This window comes from Thunnus albacares, chromosome 8 (genome assembly GCF_914725855.1).
Source record: "Thunnus albacares chromosome 8, fThuAlb1.1, whole genome shotgun sequence".
Classification (NCBI taxonomy): Eukaryota; Metazoa; Chordata; class Actinopteri; order Scombriformes; family Scombridae; genus Thunnus; species Thunnus albacares.
In genome coordinates this window covers 30,804,628-30,818,540 of record NC_058113.1, presented here as the reverse complement: position 1 = coordinate 30,818,540, position 13,913 = coordinate 30,804,628, and the positions used below count along the sequence as shown (strand labels likewise).

The window sequence follows — 13,913 nt, the reverse complement described above, 5'->3', positions numbered from 1 at the left end:
CTATTTTTTGCAACCTAACTTTGTGGAAAGAAGGGGAACTACTGGTTATGGAGAATCCCTTGAGAGCACTTTGCATGTGTCAGTAGTGCAGCTTTATCTCTGGGGAACACCCCCAACTTTGAGAGTGATGTCCAAATTAGGAAATCTGCGTCATGTAGCAGGTGGATGTGACTCCCCTCGTTGAGACCTGCTAACAGACGTAACAGCGGAGCAGAGGAGAGAGACTGAGATAGCGATGTAACCGACCTGCGTGCTGGTATTTGATATGTTTTTTTTCTTCCCGAATACAAATAACTTTAAAAAAAAATATTTGTATGAAACAAATATTCGTACAAAATCCACTATTTGTGCTTTGCCAAATAACATATTTGTGTTCAGGCACACCCCTAGTTTCCATCTACAATTGTTGAATCTCAGAAAAGAAGCCCACTCACTCTATAATACTGTGTGACAGACACCAAGAGTTGCTGAATTTTATATATTGTTCTGCTGTTAGTCTCCACTAAACTAACCTGCACATAAAACAGCTCAACCTGACAAAATGTCAGTTAACTGTGTGTGTGTGTGTATAAGAAAAACACACCATCAAACATGAAAATAGTTCCCCACTGCCAAACACACCAGCAATCACTCGTTTTTCCACCTGTCATTCTGTCTCCGCTGAGGCAAACCCAACACTCAGCCTGCAATCATTCCAAAAAATAGGGCATGGTCATATTTGGATGAAACACCGAGTTTATAGTCTTTTCAGCTTGTTAGGCTAGTCAGTGCTGACACTGTAGTCCAGACACTGTGTAATCTTGAGCCTATGTTGACATTATTAGCTGAGTGAATTATGTTTTCTGTCCTCGCAGACAGAGATAAATGTAGCTTAATTAATGTATGCCTGACCCAACTTCCCATCAATGCAACTGAGCCAATGAACTGGGTCAGCGGCAGGCCGGTCGTCTCGTCTCTATCTGCCCTCTCTGGCTGATTGTGGCGTCCTCCCAGCAGGAGGGGAAACTATATTTAATGTCGTCCAGCAGAGTCTGGCAAACAGCGATGGGGGTAAGATATATTACAGATAAATCGCTTGATTAATTTCATGTTAACTCTTTAATCCAAGCAGGTTGTTCAGTAAGTTTAATTTATAACTCATTTACATCAGGCAAACATGATTTGTTTTCTTTTCCAAGTTGCAGCAAGTTGACTCAATGAAATTCAGTAGAATTCTGACTTGCTTCCACTTCTTCTCAAAGTTTAAATGACTGAAAATAAAACAAGATGAGTGAAAAATGGGTTGAGTTGCAATTTACCACAAAAAGCTACTCAAAAGAATTCACCAGCTACCAGCAAAATGACTAATTAGTTTTAGATTGGATATTTTTATTTGCTGTCTTGAAGAGAGTTAAATAAGTCTCTCATGACATGACGTAAAGCAACATAAAAAGAGCATTAGCTTAGCTTAGTATAAAGACAGGAAACAGGGAAAAAGCTAGCCTAGTTTTCACCTTCCAACGCCTCTAAAACTAAAAACTGAACACATTGTATCTGATTTGTATAATCTGTACACAAATAGAAATGTTAAAACAACCATTTTCACATAATTTTTGGATGTCAAAATTGACTTAATTCTGGTCAATAACCCATCACTTCAACCTTAATGTCTCAGTGTATGAACACCTCAAAACAGTGGTTGGTTGCCAAAGTGGCTTTTGAGGTGGACTGACTTGGCAGTATCTAGCTGGTGGTTGATGAGTGATCTTTTACATCTACTTGTTACTCTGCTCTTTATGGCAGCAGAGTGTCTGTAGCTGAACGACTCAATCCCCCAAACGTTAGAGCGTCTGTGCGCAAGTCACCAAAAGCATTTCCTGCTAACATTATGTAAAGTTTCTCTGCTTCAAGGTAAAGTAAAGAGTACATATTTACCTGCAGGTCACGGACCCCTCTGTTGGTGAATTGCACTATGTAGATCATTGCCTGGCCGCCCACATATAGCGTGTCGCTCCCTTCCTGGTGGTACATGCTGATGTAGTTCTCAGGTTTGTTGAAGTGGAACCTGGAAGGTTCTGTGGGGTCAGAGAAAAATATATTAGAGGGATGGGCTGCCAGACAAGAGCTTTGCTAGAGTACATTGTTGTTTTTATAGTTAAAAATGTGTGTTTTGATTTGTGCAATGAAAATATGACCTGTGGTACTAAAATTTAATTAATTCAAATGATTTTAATTCAATGACAACAAGATAGAAAACAACAACAGCAACCATTTCATCTCTTAGGAACATAAAACTACCTCTGCTGCTACTTTTACAACTGAGTCAATAATTAATTATTAAGAATGAGGAGAAGGAGAAGGAAGATATATACATATACAGCACAGCATTTTTAAAATCAGTTCAGAAGAAATTTCCAAATATCTATAAAACCAACAGAAAAACCAAAAAAAAATCAAGGTACTGTAATAAAAAAGGATTCATAAAGTAGAGGTCAAGCACAATAACAAAAGTAAAATTACGTATCAGGAAGTTATCTAAAACGATGATCCAGATTTAGCCAGCCTAAGCTCCTCAGGCAGGAGTCGAATCAAAGTTTAGAGGCTCTGATGGCAAACAGCCAAACCTTTGCTTTTTAATCTACATTTAATCTGCCGTCAATATAGAAGCCAGCTCGAGGACTCGTTTAATTTACCAAAACACTCGATCTGACGTTACTGCCCTGTATGGTTTTAGATTACACAAGGAGCCTTTACAGAAACCTGGCTTAGGTGTAGGGTGCGTAAATACCACTGAAATAATTATGTGGGCAAATCCCATCACAGATGCTTGGTTGTATTACACTCTGGACATCTCCAGAAGGCTCAACGGTACATTTTGGCGTCTCTGAATCACCCATCCAATCAGACTCACACTTACCTACACTGCAACTGTGCCTGCATTTACAAATAGATTAAAATCACTGCAGCTATTTAAAAGATGCAGTTGATGCGGAACATGATACGCTATAAGTCATGTTTCTACAAACAAAAAATGTCTTGTCTTATAATGAATGTTGCCGTGTAATTAAAAGAGGGGTTTATAAAACATCACAGTTTCAAGCTTCTTAACATGCCTGCCAACCCTTTTCTTTTCTTTTCTCTGTTCCAAAAGCAAATTTCTTTATTCACTTTGTCAAGATACATTTCAGGAAATTCTTATACGAACAAATTCCAAACTAATGATGCGTTTTGCTCATGACGTTTTGATAACAATAGATATACTAAGAATGACATGAGCTGATTATACGGTCATGGTTACATGGTATTTGTAATGATTTTCCTCTCATCCCTGATATTAAAAAGACACTCAGTCTGACAGCATACTCAGGATGAAGTGGTGGTGATCACTGATACAGGTTGCTAGCCAACCAACTAAGTTTCTATGGAAACAGTGGCTTCTCTGATTGGAGGGATTCTAATTGATGAGACTTGTTCCTACAATTGCTTTCCTTGGGGAAGGCCAATGTGGCTGATGGCTTAGGTAAGAGCATACAATATATATTGATTTTACTGTGTGACAGTCTTTAGAGACTGTCTTTAGACAGATATAAACTTAGTAGGACACCAACAGATATGAACAGGTATGAATATTTGCTCTGTAAGTTGACAAGCATAACTAAACACCTTCTAAGTATGCTTCATTTGATTCTGTCTGGCTTCAACAACAGAGAATATGTTAATCTTCTGCTTCAGCAGTCTGAATTAGTCATATCAGGTGGATATCTGCCACATTTACAGTCTTTTTAGCATCAAATTCCCTCTTTGTGTTTCCCTGTTGAGCTGCGGTGGAGGTATAGTAACAAAAAGAAGGACTTTGGCACTAAAAAGACTGTAACGTTGAAAGATATCTACTTGATTGACTCATTTGGACGCTGAAGCTTCATATTAGCTTCAGATAAACTTTGAGATACAGAAACTTTTTGCACAGAAGGAGGACTGTGGATCTTGTCTCCCACCACTTACATTGTATGTGCATTATGAAGGGACCCTCTAATGGACAGTGTGAGCAGGATGGATGATTATGGCAAGAAGAACCTAATTTAATGTTCATTTGGACACCTGACTGTTGTTTTAGGACAGACTTGAAAAACTGTGAACCCATCCTTTAAGACCGAGGTCAATGTTAATCGCAGCACAGCAAAGCATCCTGTTAAAGGTGCCCTGTGGTGTTTTTGACAACTAGTAGCACCATGGAGCAATGTTTTTATGAAAGGTTGCCCATTTTTTTGTTTGCTCTTTTTTTGGCCTTGTGCAAGCTCACAAGATAATACATGTACAGAAATTCCTGCAAATGGTTCCACACTCTTACATTGATCTACAGGAGGTGGTAACGTACCAAGAAAAGGCAGACAACAAGAAGACAGCTAGCAATGAATGTAGCAAAATGATGTTGATAATATAGGTTTCAAAGTTTACTTATTTTATGGAGGGCAATGCATTTAACACATTTGTTAGCCTCGAGGATAAATGCAGTGTGTGAGTAGCACTGAATGCATGGGCATAGATTCGGCTATGGACGATAGGGGCTTGTTCCATACTGATGTCAAGGTGTTGCTGAACTGTCCCTAACAATGTTTTTACTGATCTCAAACAATCTGGCTTCTTAACTACTTATAGCGTTACCAATGAGCTCTGTGAAGAGTTGCCAGGTTTGTAAGTTTTCGGCAAAAAGTGGTTATTGTACATTTATTTTCTTTATTATTGAGAAAATCATGTCAATTTGAAATATTCATTTTGGTCTCAGATTTCCATCACTAAATGAAACATAAAATATCTCAGAACCAGAGAACAATTCTTTCTTGTTTCAGGCAAGTTAGCAAATACACACAGTGTTCATATAAAGATAAAGTAATTTTTTTGGCAGTCAAGCTCTCAGTGTGTGTATGTGTGTGGGTGCACTTGTGCATATGAAAAAGAAAAGATAGATAGTGCACACACACACAACTGTTGATTTTTGCCGTCCAATTAAAAAAAAACGCCTCTACCAAAATTAAAAGCAAATCTTCACTCTTGACTGGATGTAAACAAAACTTTGTTGGTTTACAAGAAAACGCCACAAGGCTTTCTCACCCCATTAAGCAAGCAAATGCCCACAGGAGGAAGGGAATGTACACACCTTTTAGCAGTGTCTTATTCCACACTGTTCTTAGGAGAACTTCAACAGGAACAGACATATACACTTAAAATGTCACATTCTTGAAGTCATTTGAATTAGATTTGTGTGTGTGTGTGTGTGTTTCTCTTTTTCTATTTTTTCTTTTCTTCTCTCTCAAAAGGTCAGCTTTTCAGGAACCAAGAAAGAACACCCTTGCTTTTAGCTGTGTGTGTGTGGTTTTTTTTTTCTTAAAAAGGCTTAATCAAAACCAAGGGTTGTAGAGTTTTCTTTACCCTTAGAGGAGCACGAAATCCTTGAATGAAGTTTAAAAAAAATTCAAATTAATGAGTCTGTTTTAAAGATATAAATTCCTAATTGCACTTGCAAATGTTCTCATTTAACAGGAGTAAAGCACAGATGTTATTTTTGGCAATAGTTTACATGAAATTTAGATTAAAAAAAACAGCAAAGGCAAAGTTAAATGGTTTTAGAAGCTTCTGAAGCTTTTGGCTTATCATATGACAGCTGCTATTTTGTTATTTATATGAAATCTTTCACCGCAAAGTTGTTTTGTAGATGGATCTCAAGGTCTCCCATTATGAACATGACAAGAAAATCTATCAGGCTCATGGTTCAGTGAGGTTTTGTATTGATGTGTTCAGGTCATGGACTGAGAGAGAAGGTCAACTCAGACAATGGCTGGACTTTGGCAAAATGTTCTGATATTTAGAATGCAGCTGTACTCTGAATACTTGAGATGAGCTGTTGTCTCTCTGTCTCTTTATTTGCATTTGTCTGCATGTCTTTCCTCTTTCTCTCTCTTTAATTCTCTGATTCAGGATTCTTCTTTCTTTGTGTGTGTGTCCTACTTTGCCTCTCTCTTTGCCTTTTGGTTTCCCTCTCTCAAACAGTCATATTCAAAAGAAGGTGTGTAAACATATTATACTGTTAAGCAAGGCAGACTTTCATTTTCTCTCTAACGCCTTCACTACCTAATCCCAATCCTCCTGCATTCCTTTGAAGAGGTGAGGAGAAGCACAGAATGTCCCACTTTGACCAACCTTTCTCATATTTTCATTCTTGATGTATGTTATTATATATAATTATTATTGTTTTTATTATTATTGTTACTAAACCTGTACTAATCAATGCTTGTATATAAAAAAAAAATGTCTATGTATTTTAGCACTTTTCAGCTCATTGTTTTGGTTTTATGACAGTCGAAAGTGTCACTGCTTAACAATTAACAACTCCGTTTCCACCAGCAGTGGGTAGCTCTATTCAGCCAAAAAAAAAAAGAAAAAGCAGCACAAAGCAGGCAGACAGAGTTACTGTAGCAACTAGCTAGTGAACGCAGTAACCCAGTTATATTTCTAAGGAACTGGTGAAGACCAAAACTAGAAGGAGGGTGAATATTGGACTTAACATCCATCAGGTGACTAGCAACATGAATGTTAATGCTGCTCTTTGTCTGCTGGATGTATGAATAGACAATTGTTTGCTAAGATGTTAGCCATAGCCTATCACCTTTTTAAGGCAACAATATGGGAAACAATGTTCAGGTGGTGTGACTAATACTGCTTTAATATCATATTATTTATTAATATTTTTAAATACATGATTGTATTGAATTATACTCAGAGGTGTTTCTAATAATTTGTCCACCACAGTTATAACAGTGAAGGTAGACTAAACTCTCTAAAACAGTTTCAACGAAAAACTGAAAATCTGAATCTTCATGAAGGCAGAATTATGCTGTCTTTGTATGCTCCAGTTGTCTGGGAAGGTTGCACTTACAATTCATGATGACATCTAGCTGTTCTACAGACGTTTAATGCACTTACTGTAATAGCTTTGAACAAAAATTGTCTGCCAAATGAATGTAAAGCAATGACTAATGCAGTCCCTAGCCTCAACAATAGCAGCAACTTAAGTCATAACCAGAAGCCTCACCTCACTCATTAAGCCCTTAAACTGAACCCAATTTTAAGCTCACACTTCCTAAAACCATGATTATAGACATCAAACAACTCCTTAAAGGAGTGAGAACCCGCCAAATGTCCCCATTTGGCAAAAACGTTAAGTGAGGACTTCGGCGCTGTCTGTGGTGCTGAAACGGCGCCAGCTTCTTATGGCGGTTTTGCACTTCAGGCTAAAACTGCGGCTCTGATAGAGGCCCTTCACACTTTTCGAGCTGTGTGCGTGTGTGTGTGTGTATGTGTGTGTGTCTGTGTCAACTGACATCTAGCTCTTCCTGCAATTGCATAACAACGAGTTTGATTGATATGACACGCACGTCCGGAGCCGTCATCTTGTGCGTTTTGTACTGTGCTCATCTGCGGGGAGGGGAGAGGTACAGATAGAGATAACTTGACACACAGCCCCATCTTTATTGATTGCTGAATACATTAAAGGGCTCTGTGAGGCGTAAAAGGCGTGAGTTGAATAGATAACCACTGTACGAGTCGGCTTGGAATTTTCCATTCATTGCTCTCCCCTCCCTTTCCCACTCACCCCATTTCTGTCAATATAATATGTATGTCTCTCTCTCTCTCTCTCTCTCTCTATATATATATATATATATGTACGTGTATTTATTGCGGCTGCTACCCTAAAGCTACCCTCTCTTCCCCGGAGTCGGACTCCTCTGCTGCAGTGTGAAGCAGCTGCCATGTCCCGCATTGCAGCTCTGCAAGGACGCGGGAGCTACAGTGACTGTGTCACCCTCCAAAGAGCCATATTTCACTGTAATGATGCTTTTCGGCGGTGGCAGGCGGGTCTTTAAAGGGTACAGCCTCGCAATGAGTTTAGGGCGAACAGGCGCCATGTTCCTCTAAAAGGCAAAGGGGAGGGTTTTTTTTTTTTGTTTTTTTTTTTTAAAGCGCTTCTATTCTGCTCGGTGCGCCTGGAGGTGAGCATATGGAGTGACGATCACCAATTAGAGCTTCGGTGCCTTAATTGCTAAACATCCAGCGATGGTGCGTTTCAGAGACGAGCAACCCGCGAATTTGCAATGCACTGATATAAACCCAACACACAAGGTGTCAAAAAGACCTGAAGAAAAGCCAAGAGTTGCACAAATCAGATCCAGTGATTGATTGATGATCCTTATTTAAGAGTGTTTACACATATCAACATAGAGATGGAAACTAATGAACAAGCTCGCTAAAAAATAAAGACTCAAGTATATCTTGTTCACATTGAGATAATAGTAAAGCAGAATTAGTTTTCCTCCAGATGCTCATCCTGTGTGAACATGTGTGCTGGCCCTGAATAGTGGAGCGCGTAATTTACTACTCGGTCAGTGGGGGGAGGGGGGGTGGTGTTTTAAGAGATTAATCCAGAGGTAGCCCCCCTCAATATGGCTTTATTGGTAATGTTTGTGCGGCTTTCACACAGGACAAGACATCAAGAACCGGAAAATAACTGGCTACATCACCTCATGACTTAACTCTTCATTCATTCACTCATCCAGCCATTCACCCGTTCATTCATTCGTTGTCAATAGATACACAAAGGTGGATAAAACAAGGTTGCCAATGTCAATAATTTGTTAAAAGCATCCAGAAAATACAGCACCGCCTACCGTGCACAACAAATTTCAGCCGAGGTGACTTTCCAGCGACAATCGTGGCAAAAAGCGACATTAGGATGAAAGAATTCATCTTGTTTGAGGCTCTGTCGTGTGTGGCCGCTTCGTAAAAATGAATCAGCCGAACGAAACGCTCCCCAAAATCCTCCTTCTTCTTCTTCTTCTTCTTCTTCTTCCCCTGTATCGTCCCTCCCCGATCTACTGCGTCCCAGATCTGTGCCACCGACTGCTGGTCCCAGTCCTATCTTGTCCGTCTGCTTCGCCGGCAGCTCAGTTTGGAGAAGTCGGGGTATCAGGCTCCACCTCGGAAAGAAATGGCAAAGGTGGGAGTGAAGCCTTTCAGCCAGGGGCGCGGGGAATGAAAAGTGGGATTGCAAAAAATTGGCTACAAACACATCACTTTTGGTTTACAATTACGCATCATACCTGTTGCTGATTAAGAACGATGGTTTTCATATATTCCGCATCTGACTGCACCTTAAAGATGAATATAGCTTGCTCATTTAGTTATTTTACTCATCTTGTTTTCATTCTACACCCATTTATAAAATAAGGATCAACTTAATCTCGTTCAGGTTCCAGGGTTTTGAAAATATTTCACATTTTCCTTTTTTTTTTTTTACATTTCTAATGATATTGGAGTCAAGCCAAACACAACTATCTAAAACAATTAGGCATCCTTGTGCAGCATTCTTATATCATATGAAAATTTATGATGGAATATAAGCCTGTAGGGCATATAGGCACACAACCTGTCACACCAACTGCCAATATTGCTATTACCTCAGCAGCTGCTTCTATACTGTAATGGCTAATCAATATGTGTCAATAATGTCTGAGTGCCTGAATAGGAATGAATCAGCATTTTGGCTCTGTGTGCTCTGTGAAGTTAATTGACTCAAATTTGAAGAATTGAACCTCCCTAAACGGTAAATGTCTTTTCGTGGAAGCAACTAAACAGAACAAGCCACATTTTCACAAAATTGCTCTCTGTGTTAGTCACCGTCTGAAGCGTCATCTGGGTTTTTTTATGTGAAATTTGGGAGCAGTAAGCTTCTTGCAGGGAGAAATCAGCATGAGACTCCTGAGAAACGGAAGAGAGGTATTCCTGTATTTTCCGCCATTCAGAAAACACTACTTTACATACATAGGTGCATCGTTGGTAGGAACAAACATGTCAAATCCCATCCACTTTCCCTTTTTAAACATTTCTGAAATACCTTAATTGTCTATCAAGGATGCCCATTAGGTCAGGTCAGGTTCAGGCGGGGATTAAACCCATCAGTCACAACTGTAAAAGCATTCAAATCAAGTCATTTTACTCATTAAACCCACTAATGCCACCGCACATATTTAACCTGAATCATGAATAGTATAAAGGTTTTAAAAAGGGATTATGTTCCCTTGTTATCTGGGTCAATTTTAGTCCTTTGAGGCCTAACCACATGTGTGACACAAGGGCTTAAATCAGTGGTTGGCAGCCAGCTAAGTGCTTTATCATGACAGATAAATACTTGTAAGGCTAATTTGAACGTGGAAGGTCAGTTAGACAATATTTAACCTACACAGCTAAGTATTTGTTAGATGTTTGTAGTTACAGCATTGATTTTATCTTCCTCTGTTTCTACTTGAATCTACAGATTCCTGGTTTAACATCAGTCCTTTTGCTAAACGGTGAAGAAACATCTGACCTAAATCTGACCTCTGTCGGTGTATCGTTTCAAGTCTGTTGAACATTCAACAGTGATGTCATTTTGTACTGTTTTGTATGATGCAGTGCACTGCTTGGGTGTCAAATTTTCAACCACTAGATGGCAGCAAAAGCAGGATTTTCAATCTTGGTTTCATCACTCTAACAGGGTTTTCACTGCTACAGGGTTCTCCCATCTCCTTCAGCAGCTTCCTGCACTGATTGTCTGTGGTAGCGGGTTTATTAGGGAACTCATCTGGCGTGCTTTGGCCCTTTAATGTCACATCAGGAGAAAGAGAGGAGATGACTTCATTAAATAAGATGCACCCAATGCAGCAATAAGTCAGTCATTCAATCATTTTATGTTTTTCCTCTAGAGCTGACAAGAAAACAAGTCTGAAAAGTGGATTGCATGGATGACACATCAGCATTACAAGCACCATTATCAGAAAGTGGATGGATTTGCTTATTTTATGCATTAGACCAATCTTAAAATTTCTAAATTCCTTAACACGCAAGACAAAAACAGATAATACTTAAAGGTACGGTCTGTGGGATAAATAAGTGATAAACTTAAACTGAAATGATAAAACAATAATAAATGATGATATGGGTAGTAATAAACAAATTTACAAAATAAAATTATCTGTTTGTGCTCCCTAGATTAAAAACATGTCTTTTCTCACAACTGACAAAATGAATTAATTATTTAAATAATTAAATAATTAATTAAATAACACAAAAGGTAAATAGGTAGAACTTGATTGGAAATCAAATTTGAAACATAATGCAATCATGGAAAAATGTTGAACTTGTGTGCATGTGTATTTAGTGTGTGTGTGTGTGTGTAGATGAAGGCAGGCACTGACTATTTCTAATTGTGACCAATCACAGACTTTCCTTTTTATTCAAACCCAATCAGGCTAAAGGCATCACAAGATGATAATTACTGACTGCAATTTGGTTAGAAAACACTTAGGGATAATTGATGCAAATTGGTATGTGCTTGCTTCATGTAATGAATCCCACGAAGGGAGAGCAGCTTTAATTTGTGCTTTTAAACCCACTTGCTGGTGAAAACCAACAAAAACAAAACCAACAGTCCTGTGGACTGCAGGATAACACCGGAAATATGCAATAATTTCATGTTCAATACTGAAGCAAGAATACTGTTTTTTTAGTTTATTCATCTCATCTTCACAGTGATAAAATGGAATAAATTGCAAAAAAAATGTGTAGATATAACCAAAACCTTATTTTATTTATTGATTTTAGTCCTTGGTGAAATATTTTGAAAACCATTGGATGGATTGGATGGATGAATTTGGTATACAGTCCTTAGTCGTCCCCAGAGGATGATAATTCCCTTATTTCCCTTCTACCAACAGCTTAATATTGCTGTTCACTGATGTTCATTTTTGGTCATTGGGAACAGGGTGTGGTGAAGAGGCTCTTGAGCTCAAACGTCCATTTACTAATTTTTGAACAGTCCTCATTTGGTCAGTTTTCCATTTGTGTTATGCTTTAGGGGAAACCGGGTAATGGCACAAATAGAATTATCTTCACCAGCTACCAAGGACCAGTTGATGAGCAGAGGCATGAGTAGTGACTGAGCAATTAGTTGTTTTATTTTCTTAGTCCTTTAAGGCAGAAATAAACTTCAGAGTGAGTATGGCCAAGTCAATAACCAGAAATAAATCCCCCCTAGAAAAAACTTACCTGCCAAATAACAACCAAATGCAGAAAAATCTCCCCAAATAACTAAACCAACAACATCAGTAAAGAAGAAGAAAAGAAAATGGCTACTCACCCCTAACCTTCTGATTTCTAGCAAGCATGTAGAACAAAGTACTTACAAAGGTCTAATTCAATTAACAGTTAATGCAGAACTTGCATCACAATCAGCATTCAGCTCAAAGCTAAGCTGAGGCTGATAAAGTTCATAGACTGATAAAAGGTGAGCCAGGTCAGACAATGTAAAGTTGAACCATCGGAGATGTCCAAAAATGTCCACTGTAAAGACAATAAACCCTTAAGGCCGTTCTTTTGGCAACAGGTTGAGACCTACATTAACATTTTCCTCCAACTACTGGTAAGAATATGACAATAGCAATATTGTCTACCTATTTTCATCTGTCCAGCATTTTAGTTTTTTGGTGTGTAATGATCATTAGAGCCTAATTGTGCTGCTAATGTTACTGATAACACAGTAAAATTTATATTTTCTTGTACAAACCAGATAATCTGTTGTCGCTCCGAGAAGCCCCTCCAGAAATGAGGGATTTCCTGATTATATGTTAATGATGCCTACTTTTGTCACAGTAATTTAGCTTGAAAACTCTTCTCTCATCGTTTCAAGGATCTCTCACCACCGCTCTTGTCCTCGCTGAAGGGCTGTAGCGACCGCCTACGTCCAGTCTAGGTCGATTCCAGCTGAGCGAGAACCAAGTACAACTGTGGTTGGGACACTGAGGGCTGCAAAAAGAGTTCATTGAGTAATTTTCAAGACCAAAAAACAAATCAAAAAACTGAAAACCTTGTATATTTCAATCCTATTGAAAAAATAATGATAAAGGTGATTTATTGAGGATGGATAGAGATTCAGTTCCAGTATAGCTTTGCATTAAACTCCTAGTCAAACAAATCAGTTCCTTAAAGTTGACATTTTACAACTGTTACATACACATTTCCAAAGTGGTTTTTGTTGTTGTCTTGGTAAAAAAACAACTACTGAGTAGTATTTCTCACATAGACATTTTAACTTGACTATGTATTCATAAGGAGAAACGACACTATCTATAATTTTGTCATCCTGTTTTTCCAAGCTGTACTTCTATAATTTTGTTATCTTGGTCTATTCTGAACACAAAACATCTATTGCATGTCTGTCCTGGAAGAGAGATCCCTTCTCTGTTGCTCATCCTGAGATTTCTACCATTTTTTCCCTGTTAAAGTGTTGTTTTGGGAGTTTTTTCTTATTCAAATCAAGGGTAGAAAGAATTCACTAAGGATAGAGAATTTTGTATTGCTGTACAGATTGTAAACCCCCCCAAAGCAAATTTGTGATTTGTGATATTGAGCTATACAATTAAAATCGACTTGTTTCAAAACAATAAACAAAGACCGAGACCTACAGTATATCTAGAAGAAAATTGCAGTCCTGCGTCTTACTTGTTACTCTTTTTCCAGCACTTTGCTCATATAATCCGCAGCCACAGGAATATTCATCTTTGCTGCCCTTGCTGTTAGCTGCTTATAATTTTCTCATCCTAGATGCCCGCTCCCGTGTCATTCTGGATAGCAGTGTCACCTAAATGCCTACGATGTAACAATTAAATTTGTCTCATGTTGTAAAGAAGTGATCCCTTCTTTCCCGTCAAAACAGAAGAAGAGCCTAAAATGAACAGAGATTTGAAGAGACCATAATGTTCTGTGCATACCAGTCATAGGAAGGAGTGGCTTATGAACACCACTTTAATCTGACCCTTTGGCTTTCTGTCCAATGGGAGCAAATAGTT

At 38.5% G+C, this 13,913-nt stretch overlaps 1 protein-coding gene across 1 annotated transcript in view; it reads right to left on the bottom strand.

Moving 5' to 3' along the window:
* Positions 1–9,022, bottom strand: part of si:ch211-113g11.6 (uncharacterized protein LOC559008 homolog) — a 38,846-nt gene extending 29,824 nt beyond the window's left edge. Inside the window, exons 1-2 of the mRNA XM_044358789.1 lie at positions 8,700–9,022; positions 1,915–2,054 (exon numbers count right to left, since the gene is read on the bottom strand). Of these exons, the coding sequence (XP_044214724.1) occupies positions 1,915–2,054; positions 8,700–8,778 (219 nt within the window). The 5' untranslated portion in view covers positions 8,779–9,022. The remainder of the gene's footprint in view (positions 1–1,914; positions 2,055–8,699) is intronic.
* Positions 9,023–13,913: the final 4,891 nt, after the last annotated feature.